The sequence below is a fragment of the Cottoperca gobio genome, chromosome 3 (genome assembly GCF_900634415.1).
Source record: "Cottoperca gobio chromosome 3, fCotGob3.1, whole genome shotgun sequence".
Taxonomy (NCBI): Eukaryota; Metazoa; Chordata; class Actinopteri; order Perciformes; family Bovichtidae; genus Cottoperca; species Cottoperca gobio.
The window spans coordinates 1,849,968-1,862,987 of record NC_041357.1 but is presented as its reverse complement, the minus strand read 5'-3'; the positions used below and the strand labels follow the sequence as shown (position 1 = coordinate 1,862,987).

The window sequence follows — 13,020 nt, the reverse complement described above, 5'->3', positions numbered from 1 at the left end:
GAATTAATCTGTTTAAATACATTTTTGAAACCTTTCATGGTACAGTACAGCGGAACCTTTTTTCTCACCCAGGTATATCAATGCAATGCAGCCTTGAGTTCATTCTCACTCCTTGCTCCTGCCAAACCTGCATGTATTATTCAAGAAAACTCCTGCAAAATAAAGCTCAACATCAATTCACAACTCTGTACTTTTTACATCTCATTCTGACTGACACACAACCTCTTCATGGCAACAGGACTTCAAATGAAACGGTTCCTGTACTCTCAACAAAATGTCAACCACCAGCCCTGCTGTTATGTGATGCCAGTCAGTAGGTCAATAACTAGTGTTTCACTATTTTAAGCAAAGAAAGGCTGAACCCAAGTTGTCAAATAAAATAGAAATCTTTATTAACTAGACCTGAACACAATCTCAGCTAATTAGATGGAATATAACTTAATAGGATGTTTTTATTTCATGTCCACATGACATTCAGGGTTAAGAAAAGCAGAGTGGATGGCATCTTCCCAGTGTTAACCTATAACTCAGACACCTTCTAAATGCATTTCAATTTCAATTTCAAAGACCAAAGCAAAGTGATTGCGTTACATTAAATACAACAGGCCGAGAGGATTATGACACTGAAGAAAAACCTGCAGCGAGCTTAACATTTCCACATGTAGCAGATGTAATTGATGTGAACAGTTCTACACAGCATTATTACACTTAAGCTGTTGTACAATGAGCGCTCAGTTGGTGGAGTGTTACTTATCCAACCATTACAGTTTCGTCGTCTATAAACTCGTAGTAGGGAACCTCCAGGTTCAGGGGGGCGGGGCCTTTCCTAATGCGGCCCGAGGCGTCATAGTGAGAGCCGTGGCAGGGGCAGTAGTAACCTCCGTAGTCGCCGGCGTTGGCGATGGGCACACAGCCCAGATGAGTGCACACCCCGAGGACGATGACCCAGCTGGGCTTGATCACCCGGTCATTGTCGTGTTGCGGGTCGCGCAGCTCTGCTATGTTCACGCCGACTTCTGTGGCAATCTCCTTCTCTGTGCGGTGACGGACGAACAGCGGTTTGCCTCTCCATTTGAAGGTCATGTTCTTGCCTTCGGGGATGTCGCTCAGCTTGACTTCGATCTTCGACAGGGCCAGGACGTCAGCTGAGGCGCTCATGGAAGAAACAAACTGACTGACCACCGTCTTGGCGGTGTAGACACCTACCACGGTTGTGGCGCCAGTGACCAGGTAAGAGAAGATTCTTCTGGATTCACTGCTCTCCTGGGAGGACTTACTGGGGTCGAGCACCTCTGGGCGCCTGTAGTCAGAGAAGTCTGGTATCCTGATGTCTGTGTGGGCAAATCGGACTCCTGCACAACCTGCAGACAATAACAATCAGTTAGACTGCATAGATCAATTCGAGTGAACACTAATAGTCAGTGTATACAGGGTCCAGCTGCATTTATTAGCAATTGTCTTGACTTTAAATACATTTTAATGATGATGATGCTTTTTTATATATATACACATTTTTTTTGACTTGATATGTTGTTCGTTTGGTGTTAGTACGAAGTGCTGTCCCAACTATATATTCTTTCGTGGCGCACTACTGTCAAATGCTATGGACCATTTCCGTTAGTCCAGGCAGGTGTTTGTGGTTAGTTCAAATGTCTGTAATAACTGCTGGACAGTCGAGTGTCTCATCTAAAACTGTTAAAGCCAGTTGAACAGAAGAAGTAAAGTGAAGATAACGTTGTCGCTAGCCTATAGGTTACAAACAGGCTTGGAATCGCAAGACACACTAACGTGTTGAAGGACTCAGTGTTTTTTCATGAGGAAATCTATGTAACGGGTTGCGGCATCAGTTACCATGTTATTTTCTTAAAACTGAATACCTGGCCAATCCTGAGCTGATCAGCAGGATCTAGATTTAGGCTGATCCAAGCATTTCTCCACACATCAGGGTAATTAAGTTCTTAGTTAAAACACAGCATTCTGAGGAACCGAACAGCGTGTCAGCCACAGACCACACTTTAAGACTAAGAATATAAAGTATGTTTCGAAAAGTCAATAACTAAATGTAGGACATAAGGAAGGTCACAATGCTAGAATAGTTTGACTACAGTACAATCTGATCAAATTGCAGCCATGACCACAGTGTTAGTAAAATATTAGACAGGGGAAATCATTATCCACCTTTTACCACTGCACTTACAAAGACACGTTAATGTTACTGATTACAAAACAAGTCACAAGTCACTGGGGTGACATGGGAACACCGAAGGTAGCTACCGGAATGCCGGCTAATATGTATTTGAAACGGCTAACGTTACTGTTACTTGATAACGTCTATGAGGGTATACTATCCAAGTTTCACAGTTTATGTTCCGACCACGAAGATGCGGACAGTCCCAAACACACGAGTAATGTTAAACATACTTATTATGAGAAGGCCGCTTTTTAGCCAGCTAGGCTAACAGGAAGCTTGCCAACAACCTGGAATAGCATGCTGCTAATGTTAGCTAAGCTAAGGAAGTTATGGCCGACTCACTGGGTGGCCACTTAATTAATAGGTGCAAATTTGCCGTTAACTTTGAAGGCACACTTTAAAACAACAGAAAGTTGACCTAGCCAGCCAACGCTAGCAGTCAATTACTTACTTACCATTTATGCTAACTGTCACAGCAGGCCCCGTCTTTGGACTTTGACCGTTAAGAGATTCACGGCACAGGAACTGCTTTTTCGGGTTGATCAAATTATTCTCTCCCTTTACAACAACCCCGGGTACCAGAGCTTGCAGGGGACCCGCAACGGTAACAGCTGTAGCCTGCATGTAAGGGGAAAATGCCCCTGACCGGGCAGCTAGAGACATCATATCTGCGGCAAACTGCTGCTACTACGACCTTGTGTTGTCTTTACTGTGGAGGAGACGACATGACGTAACCAAGTGCGTAATTACGTTGCCCATCATTTTACGTAATAGTGAGCAAGCTACTTTCTAGAAAAACTTTATTTTCTAGTTAAGCACTGCAAGTGATGGAGTGAAATGGAAACATGCTTTTTTTTTGTATAATTTTAAACAATACAATTTATCTTATAAAAATACAACAACAAAAAGTGCCAAATGCAATTTGACAAAAAGACAGGACTAAACAAAACTAGTACATAAGGCTACCAAGTATTATGTAATGAAGACATTTAAGGCTTTACACATTTCTAATGCTATCTTGACTTTATATGGTTCCTTTTTGGTCATGTTCAATTATATTGTAATTTCTATATAAAATAAAGAGGTTTAAAATTAACAATCCTTTACAATCAATATATTTCTTATCATAAAGAAATGTAATACAAACAAATGATTGAACCGACAATTTCTTAAATACATGTTCATTACCAAAATAATTAATAATTACAGAGCCATTTAACAATAAAGCTCTCAATAACCGTGTATCCCATTTGTTTTTTATTTCTTTAATCCAAAGATTGAAGTTCAAGTCAAACCTTTTAGTTGCAACTTGGCATATTTTAATGCCCAAGTATGATACATCTTTATGGGACAAAATAGCTGGAAAAGAAATAAAATACTGCTAATTAGCAGATGATAAAACAATCTTCTTACATAATGAAAAATATGTTAAAAAAGTCAATCAATTGTCTTCATGCATTCTCTTTAGTATCAGGTCTAACTTTAAATATTGTTTTTTTAAAATCTTTTTGCTATTGAGGACAGGACAGATGATTTGGTTGAAAGATGTGGTATTCCCAGGTGACCAAACTACATTCATGGAAAAATATAAGTGCCCTTGACATTGATTAACTTTATTTTTCAATATAATAACTATAATTATTGAAAATATTATTTATCACATTTCTTCTTTATTTCAATTTTTGTATAATGTTTCATTTGAGTTTTTCTTCACATTTCATGTCAATTTAACTCAATGTGTACATATAAAAAATAATTGCATTTATTTTACATTTCTTATTTTGGTTGTTATGTCTCCCATGTTCTTTGTGACACACGTTCTAAATAAAGTTTGAGGGGGAAACAGTTCTGACATCGTAAGCTTGTGTCTTACATTGTTGAATAAAGGAGAACACTAAAATCCATGCTTTAGACCAGGGTTTGCCCAAAAGGTCAATCGCGATCGACCGGTAGATCGCGAGTGTAGTGCGGGTAGATTGCGCACCGTTCAAAAAAAGAAATATATAAAAAAATAGTTTTTAGATGATAGCCTATCATCTACCCCAGCAGTGTCAAACTCATTTTAGTTCAGGGGCCCCATACAGCCCTATTTGATCTCAAGGGGGCCGGACTTGTAAAATCATATCATAATAACCTATAAATAACGAGATCTCAAAATGTTTCCCATTGTTTTTTTGCAAAAAAAGTACACACTACATTCTGAAAATGTTCACATTTAATTAACTATCTTTTTACAAAACATTATGAACAACCTAAAAATGCAATTTCAACAATATTATGCTTCAGTTTACCATTTAGTTGCATTGCAACTTACAGATCACAGTGTATCAGGCACAAAACATTTAGTCACAGGTGTCTGGAACAATATAGTATTTTACTTTATGATCAAAACAACTTGTCAAGATATAGAAATCATTTTAAAATTACATTCATTTCCACATCTGTGTAGTAATCCTGACACACCACACAAATACAAATACAAACAACTATTAAGGAAGAAGGTTAAGTTATCCCCCTGCCTTGTAAATGTATAACATGTATACTATTTTCTTTCAAGGTTTTTAAACGTTGAAAATAAGAGATCATTAAATATATATATATTTCATAATACATTTATATATATATTTAAATAAATAATACGAAAATGCAAGTAAATTAGATCAAATATGTTGTAATACACTGCACGTAAACTATTTTAAAAAGAGTGAAAATGGGCAAAAGGCCACTGCTGTAAATATGTGGCACAAGTGATGAATTTACACAGGATTCAGACGCCATTGAAACCCAGCGTTGCATTTTTATACTTGTTTATAATTATTATTATTAACATTTTATATCACTAAACTAAACTAATAATACAGCTCAAATACTTCAAAATGGTCTCCAAATACACACACACACACACAAAGTTGTTCCTCATCCCTCGTCGTTCCTCATCCCTCACCGTTCCTCATCCCTCGTCGTTCCTCATCCCTGTTCGTTCCTGATCCCTCGCCTTCCTTCATCATTCCTCATCCCTTGTCCAGCGTGCGCCCTCCTCCCTCGTCGTTCCTCATCCCTCGTCGTTCCTCATCCCTCGTCATTCCTCATCGCTCGTCGTTTCTCATCCCTCATCGTTCCTCATACCCTCGTCGTTCCTCATCGCTCGTCGTTCCTCATCGCTCGTCGTTCCTCATCCCTCATCGTTCCTCATACCCTCGTCGTTCCTCATCCCTCGTCGTTCCTCATCCCTTGTCCGGCGTGTGTGCATGCGTCCTCATCCCTCGTCGTTCCTCATCCCTCGTCGTTCCTCATCCCTCGTCGTTCCTCATCCCTCGTCGTTCCTCATCCCTCGTCGTTACTCATCCCTTGTCCGGCGTGTGTGCGTACGTCCTCATCCCTCGTCGTTCCTCATCCCTCGTCGTTCCTCATCCCTCGTCATTCCTCATCCCTCGTCATCCCTCGTCGTTCCTCATCGTTCCACATATCTTGTCCGGCGTGTGTGCGTCCTCATCCCTCGTCGTTCCTCATCCCTATTCGTTCCTCATCGTTCCTCATCGTTCCTCATTGTTCCTCATCGTTCCTCATCCCTTGTCCGGCATGCGTGAGTGCTCCCTCATCCCTCGTCGTTCCTCATCCCTCATCGTTCCCTTGTCCTTCCCTCGTTGTTCCCTCGTCGTTCCCTCGTCGTTCCCTCATCGTTCCTCATCCCTCGTCGTTTCTCATCCCTCGTCGTTCCTCTTCCCTGGTTGTTCCTCATTCTCCTTGTAAATGTATAACATGTATACTTTTTTTCTCAACATTTTTAAACGTTGAAAACAAGAGATAATTAAATATATATATATTTCATAATACATTTATATATATTTTTTAATAAATAACATGAAAATACAAATCAATTAGATCAATTATGTCGTAATACACTGCACGTAAACTATTTTAAAAAGATCCTGTCAGTAACTCAGTGAAGATGGGCAAAAGGGCATTACTGTATTAAATGTGTGGCACAAGTGATGAATTTACACAGGATTCAGACGCCATTGAAACCCAGCGTTGCATTTTGTTTCTTGTTTTTAATTATTATTATTATTAACATTTTATATCACTAAACTAAACTAATAATACAGCTCAAATACTTCAAAATGGTCCCCAAATACACACACACACACACACATAAAGAAAAACAATTTATCATCACTCCTCGTTCCCCCTCGTCGTTCCTCGTCGTTCCTCGTCGTTCCTCGTCGTTCCTCGTCGTTCCTCGTCGTTCCTCGTCGTTCCTCATCCCACGTCGTTCCTCATCCCTGGTCATTCGTCATCCCTCGTTGTTCGTTGTCGTTCCTCATCCCTTGTCCGGCGTGCTTGCGTTGACACCCCTGATGTACCCCCTTTATTAGGGGTAAACTCCTGCAGAGATTTCGAGAGCTCTGTCCACAGGTAAGGTAGTTTCTCCTTGTCAATAAAAATGCAGATTCACTCGCATCAGAAATTGCCACACTGTTTCACCAGAACTCATCTGCAGTGGAGGATGTGATGCTGACAGGCTGATATTCAGCTGAAGTCCAGGGCTCATGGATAGTTTTGGAACTTACTCACAGAGGAAAAGTACCAAACATGAGGAAATGTGCTCCCTCCTTGACTGCATTATTTGGCTCTACTTATTTATGCGAGTCAGCCTTTTCCCACATGATGTCATGATCGTGATTTTGTATATCTTGTTTTATTTTTAAGTGTTCACTCCCCCTTGTGTCATGTCTAGTTGTACTTCCTGTCTGTGGTCCCTGAGCCATTTCTGGGCACTCGCCTGGCCCTGGGAGGTCCTCGGAGTCTCCAGGGGACTTCCAGGTCTCGGTGCACAAGACCTAGACTACGGCAGACTCCTGTTTCTGCAGCCGGGCCGCGACAGCCCCCTGTTTCTGCAGCCGGGCCGCGACAGCCCCCTGTTTCTGTTGCCGGGCCGCGACAGCCTCCAGTTCCTGCTTTTGGGCTGCGACAGCCCCATATTTCCGCTGCCGGGCCGCGACAGCTTCCAGTTCCTGATGTTGGGCCGCGACAGCCTCCAGTTCCTGCTGTTGAGTCACGACAGCCCTCTGTTCCTGCTGCCGGGCCGCGACAGCCCCCTGTTTCTGTTGCCGGGCCGTGACAGCCTCCAGTTCCTGCTGTTGGGCCGCGACAGCCCCATATTTCCGCTGCCGTTCCTCGAGACCCCAGCCCCTGTGCTCCCTCTGTTCCTCGAGACTCCAGCCCCTGTGCTCCCCTCTCTTCCCGAGACCCCTGTGCTCCCCTCTCTTTCCGAGACCCCTTCAATCCCCTCTCTTGCCGAGACCCCTTCAATCCCCTCTCTTCCCCAGACCCTTTCGCTCCCCTCTCCTCTCCGGACCTTAGTGCTTCTTCCAGCCCGGACTCTCCGCCGTCTTCCTGAGTGGCTCCGCCCGCATCCAGCCCGGCCTCTCCGCCGGCCTCCTGAGCGGCTCCGCCCGCTTCCAGCCCGGCCTTTCCGCCGGCCTCCTGAGTGGCTCCGCCCGCATCCAGCCTGGCCTCCTGATCGGTTCCGCCCGTATGCTGACCGGCCTCTCCGCTGACTGATCATCTGGAAGCCTGCTTGAGGCTGGCTACCTGCAGTTACTGTTACTATGCAAACCTGTCTGACTCTATTCAGTGCAAGTCATCAGAGTAAGGTAGTGACCAGAAATGTATTGAATTGTATTATGCCATAAGGGTTCATGCAGTGTAGCAAGGTACGCCAACATATATTGTATATTCAGTACATATATAAATAAATATATTTAGCATTTTTTAATAATACAGATAGAACATTTTAACCTGGTCATTTTAAAAGTAGCTCACAAGCCGAAACAGTGTGGGCACCCCTGGTTTAGACAATCCAAAAATCGATTGCATCACAATATTAGTACGAACCAATATGCCTCAGAAAATACAACTGATAAATACTTTGAACAAAAACCTACATCAAAATGATGTTTAGCAACACTGTTGACAGAACAGGTAGATGGAAAAATTGATCACTAATCAGGTTGGTTGTTTTAATAAAATTGCTGTGTGTGTGTGTGTGGAGAAATAATGAACAAACGGTAGTCACAAAGTATTCAGAAACATGTTTATCATTTGAGAGACTAACTTACTAATCCTTCCCATTGTGGATTTTACAAACTGAAGTTTAATTTGCCCAAAACAAAAAAGCTTCAGAACATCACAGTCTCTGTCAATCATACAATCAAAATACAATATAAGGGTGTCCATTCACTTCAACTTCTGCAGGAAGTGACCTCACTTACATTTTTATAGTTTTGGAAATGTTAATGAATATATCTGTGTGTGTGGTGTAATTTAGGTTGAGACTGTGAAAGGGAGAAGTGTGTGGATGTTAATATGATTACAAATCTTATATGCTGTTGCTGGTTACTGTTAGTTATATTATTATATATATATTTTTATATCTGGTATCTGGCAAACTTTGCACACAACATAGAGCATAAGGTGCTGGTATCCATTAGTTAGATATAGAAAGCAAAAGACACCAAATAATGAATGAATGTCAGCAATAATACTTTAAAAAGATCATTAAACAATAGCTGGTCATCACAAAAAAACTAAAATACTTTTTCCCACTTAATTGTCCAACTATGACTCTTTCACACACACACTCACACACACACACACACACACACACACACACACACACACACACACACACACACACACACACACACACACACACACACACAGACTAACTGCTACTATGCAAGCTGACGATCTGACCGTCAGGAACAATTTGGTTCAATTGAGTGCCTTGCCCAAGGACACTGTAGGAGCCAATGATTGGAACACCAACAATGTGATTAGTGGATGACCTGCTGGAAGTCAAACAGCTGAAAGGCTTTAGAAACCAAGAGCTATTCCCACAGAAACCAGTGGTGCACCCAGAAAGTTTTCATAATAATAATACATTTTATTTGTAAATTCGCCTTTCCAAGCTAAAAGCAATCTCAAGGCGCTACAATGCAGGACAACAACAACAACAACAACAACAACAACAACAACAACAACAGACATAAGATTTTACAGAAAGGCTTTTTTGAAAATAAAGGTTTTTAGGCCATTTTTGAAGGAGATGATGGCCTGTGGAGCCCTCAGGTGTTCTGGGAGGGAATTTCACAGGTGAGGAGCGGCTGAGCAGGGTGGGGCCACTGAAAATCTTGGGGTGGCACACCAAAACCCATAACTGAATTTCAGGAACTCTATTATTGCGCAAAATCTGGCCCTGAACCAAGGGACCACATATGGCAATAAACATTTAAACAATAAAGCAATAAAATAATAGTCCCTATGTCGTGTGGAAGTTTAGCATATTAAAAGGTTTCCTCGCCTGAATGGTTTCAAAGGCCCAGGAAGAAATCTTGCTATATAACATCACTACATTTAATTATGACATGTAAAACCAACCAATTACAGCCGGCAGATAGCTTTTCTTCCTTCCGTAAATATCAGGACCGCACCTACAGGATCTGAAACCCAGATGGAGGCACAGATCTCTGTTTGTCTGGCTGATATCTCTCGGTGGATGGCTGCACATCACTTGAAACTCAACCTTGACAAGACCGAGCTCCTTTTACTTCCGGGGAAGGGCTCTCCCATCCAAGACTTTACCATCAACATTGGCACCTCTGTTGTTTCCCCGACTCGTAATGCAAGGAATCTGGGTGTGACACTGAACGACCAACTGTCCTTCAGTTCTAGCATCGCTGCATCAACCCACTCCTGAAGACACACTCTGTACAACATCAGGAGGAAACGTCCCCTCCTGACTCGGAACGTGACGCAGGTTCTTTTCCAGGCTTTTGTCATCTCACGTCTTGTACTGCAACTCCCTCCTTGCTGGACTGCCTACATGTGCCATCCGACCTCTACAGCTCTTCCAGAATGCAGCAGTTCGACTGGTCTTCTAAGTTCTCCCACACTACACCGCTCCTCTGCTCCCTTCACTGGCTACCAGTAGCGGCCCGAATCTGCTTCAAGAATCTGGTGCAGGCCTACCGTGCTGTGAATGGATCAGCCCCTTCATACATCCAGGCCATGGTCAAACCATACACCCCAGCGCTTTCACTTCGCTCTGCATCGGCCAAATCGGCTTGCTGCTTCCTCACTGCGAGTGAGACCCAGATTCCCCTCAAACAAAACCCGTCTGTTTGCTATCCTGGCTCCAAAATGGTGGAATGACCTCACCTTCGATGTCAGGTCAGCAGACAGTCTTCACACCTTCCGTCACAGACTGAAAACTCACCTATTTAAACTGCACCTTGACGAATAAAATAAATAAATAATTCTGTTCTTTATATGTTGCACATATATTGGTTTGGCTTATTTGTAGCTAATGGTTGCATTAGTATTCTATTGTTTCTGTATGTTTCACTTTTGTTTGGCTTATTTGAAGCTGTTGTTCTGCACTTAAAGGATTGTACCTATTTGAAGCTAATGTACTTGCAAGATTCTTGCTGTTCGGAGTTGTATCCTCATGATTGTTTTCACTTATTGTAAGTCGCTTTGGACAAAAGCATCAGCTAAATTAACTGTAATGTAATGTAATATCAGTGTACATTAAATATGGAGAAGTTGATAATTTTAGTGCAAGACTTCCCAGAGCTTTACGATCTATCCCTAAGACAATATATGTGAATAGTTAGATGGAGATGTTTGATGTCAATGACATGGTTAGCTCGTTATGGAGAAACGCCTTGCGGTAAAAGGCCTAACTCATCAATGAAGCAAAGTAATTTTAGAGAATTACTGTCAGTTCCATGTCAAAATTATTTTTCCTATTCAGGGACACATCCAAAAATCAATATAGATTTGCTAAACTATTTCTTAATAAAACTTCCAATCAAAAGCTACTTCACCATCCCTAAAATCATTGCCAAGGCAGTTGCTTTACATACTTATAAATAATAAGGCTACCCTAAAACTGAATCAAGAGTACACCTTGTGATATAATTGCACATGTAGCTTATTTATTTCAACAAAGGACACAGCACAACAGTCAGCTGCAGGAACATTTACAACTGTTAACATGATTGTATGGTCCACTAATATCAGTTACCTCTCTGGGAACCATCACCTTATCGTGGTGGAGAGGTTTGTGTGTCCCTATGAACCTGAGAGCTGTGTTGTCTGGAGCCTAGTGCTCCTGGTAGGGTCTCCCAAGGCAAATTGGTCTCAGGTGAGGGGCCAGACTAAGAATGGTTCAAAAACGACTTCATGAAAGAAAGGAAAAGGAAAGGAGAGACCCTGCCCGGAGGAAGCCCGGGGCCCCCGTCTGGAGCCAGGCCCAGAGGGAGGGCCCGACAGCGAGCGCCTGGTGGCCGGGTTTGCCACGGAGCCTGGTCGGGCACAGCCCGAAGAAGCTACGTGGTGCCTCCCATCCATCCATCCTGTGGGCCCACCACTCATGGGAAAAACCGCTGGGGTCGGGTGCGCTGTCACATGGGTGGCAGTGATGGTCAGGGACCTCGACGGACCAGACCCGGGCAGCAGAGGCTGGCTCTGGGGACGTGGAACGTCACCTCTCTGTGGGGGAAGGAGCCGGAACTAGTGCGGGAGGTGGATCGCTACCAGTTGGATCTGGTGGGGCTTACCTCCACGCACAGTCTTGGCTCTGGAACCGTACTCCTGGATAGGGGTTGGACTCTATTCTTCTCCGGAGTTGCCCAAGGTGTGAGGCGTCGGGCCGGGGTGGGGATACTCACTAGCCCCCGGCTGAGCACCGCTATGTTGGAGTTTATCCCGGTGGACGAGCGGGTCGCCTCCCTACGCCTTCGGGTTATGGGGGGAAAACTCTGACTGTTGTTTGTGCCTATGCCCCAAACCGCAGTTCTGAGTATTCGGCCTTCTTGGAGACCCTGAATGGAGCCCTGCAGGGGGCTCCAGTAGGGGACTCCGTAGTCTTGCTGGGAGACTTCAACGCACACGTAGGAAACGATGGAGACACCTGGAGAGGCGTGATTGGGAGGAAGGGCCTCCCTGATCTAAACCCGAACGGTCGTTTGTTGTTGGACTTCTGTGCTAGCCATGGAATGGCCATAACAAACACCATGTTCGAACATAAGGATGTGCATAAGTGCACGTGGTACCAGAGCACCCTAGGCCAAAGGTCAATGATCGATTTCGTAGTCGTATCATCTGACCTGAGGCCGCATGTTTTGGACACTCGGGTGAAGAGAGGGGCGGAGCTGTCGACTGATCACCATCTGGTGGTGAGTTGGATCAAGGGGTGGGGGAAGACTCTGGACAGACCTGGTAAACCCAAACGGGTAGTGCGGGTGAACTGGGAACGTCTGGAGGAAGCCCCTGTCCTGGGGATCTTTAACTCACACCTCCGGCGGAGCTTTTCAGCCATCCCTGTGGAGGTTGGGGGCATTGAACCTGAATGGGCGATGTTCAAAACCTCTATTGCTGAAGCTGCGGTGATGAGCTGTGGTCTCAAGGTCTTAAGTGCCTCAAGGGGCGGTAACCCTCGAACACCGTGGTGGACCCCGGTGGTCAGGGAAGCCGTCCGACTGAAGAAGAAGTCCTTCCGGGTTATGTTATCCAGGAGGACTCCGGAAACAGTTGCAGGGTATCAAAGGACTAGAAGGGCGGCAGCTTCTGCCGTGTCAGAGGCAAAGCAGCGGGTGTGGGAGAAGTTCGGAGAAGCTATGGAGAAGGACTTTCGGTCGGCACCAAGGTGCTTCTGGAAAACCATCCGGCACCTCAGGAGGGGGAAGCGAGGAACCATCCAAGCTGTGTACAGCAAGGGTGGGACCCTGCTGACTTCAACTGAGAAGGTTATCGGCCTC

The 13,020-nt window shown here is 44.0% G+C and overlaps 1 protein-coding gene across 1 annotated transcript; it reads right to left on the bottom strand.

The window, feature by feature from the left end:
• Nucleotides 1-367: 367 nt before the first annotated feature.
• uqcrfs1 (ubiquinol-cytochrome c reductase, Rieske iron-sulfur polypeptide 1) lies at nucleotides 368-2,920 on the bottom strand. The gene is made up of 2 exons (XM_029428667.1): nucleotides 2,647-2,920; nucleotides 368-1,361 (listed from the first exon to the last, which is right to left on the bottom strand). The coding sequence occupies exons 1-2, from the start codon at nucleotides 2,855-2,857 to the stop codon at nucleotides 751-753; spliced, it is 822 nt and encodes a 273-aa protein (XP_029284527.1). The 5' UTR covers nucleotides 2,858-2,920; the 3' UTR covers nucleotides 368-750.
• Nucleotides 2,921-13,020: the final 10,100 nt, after the last annotated feature.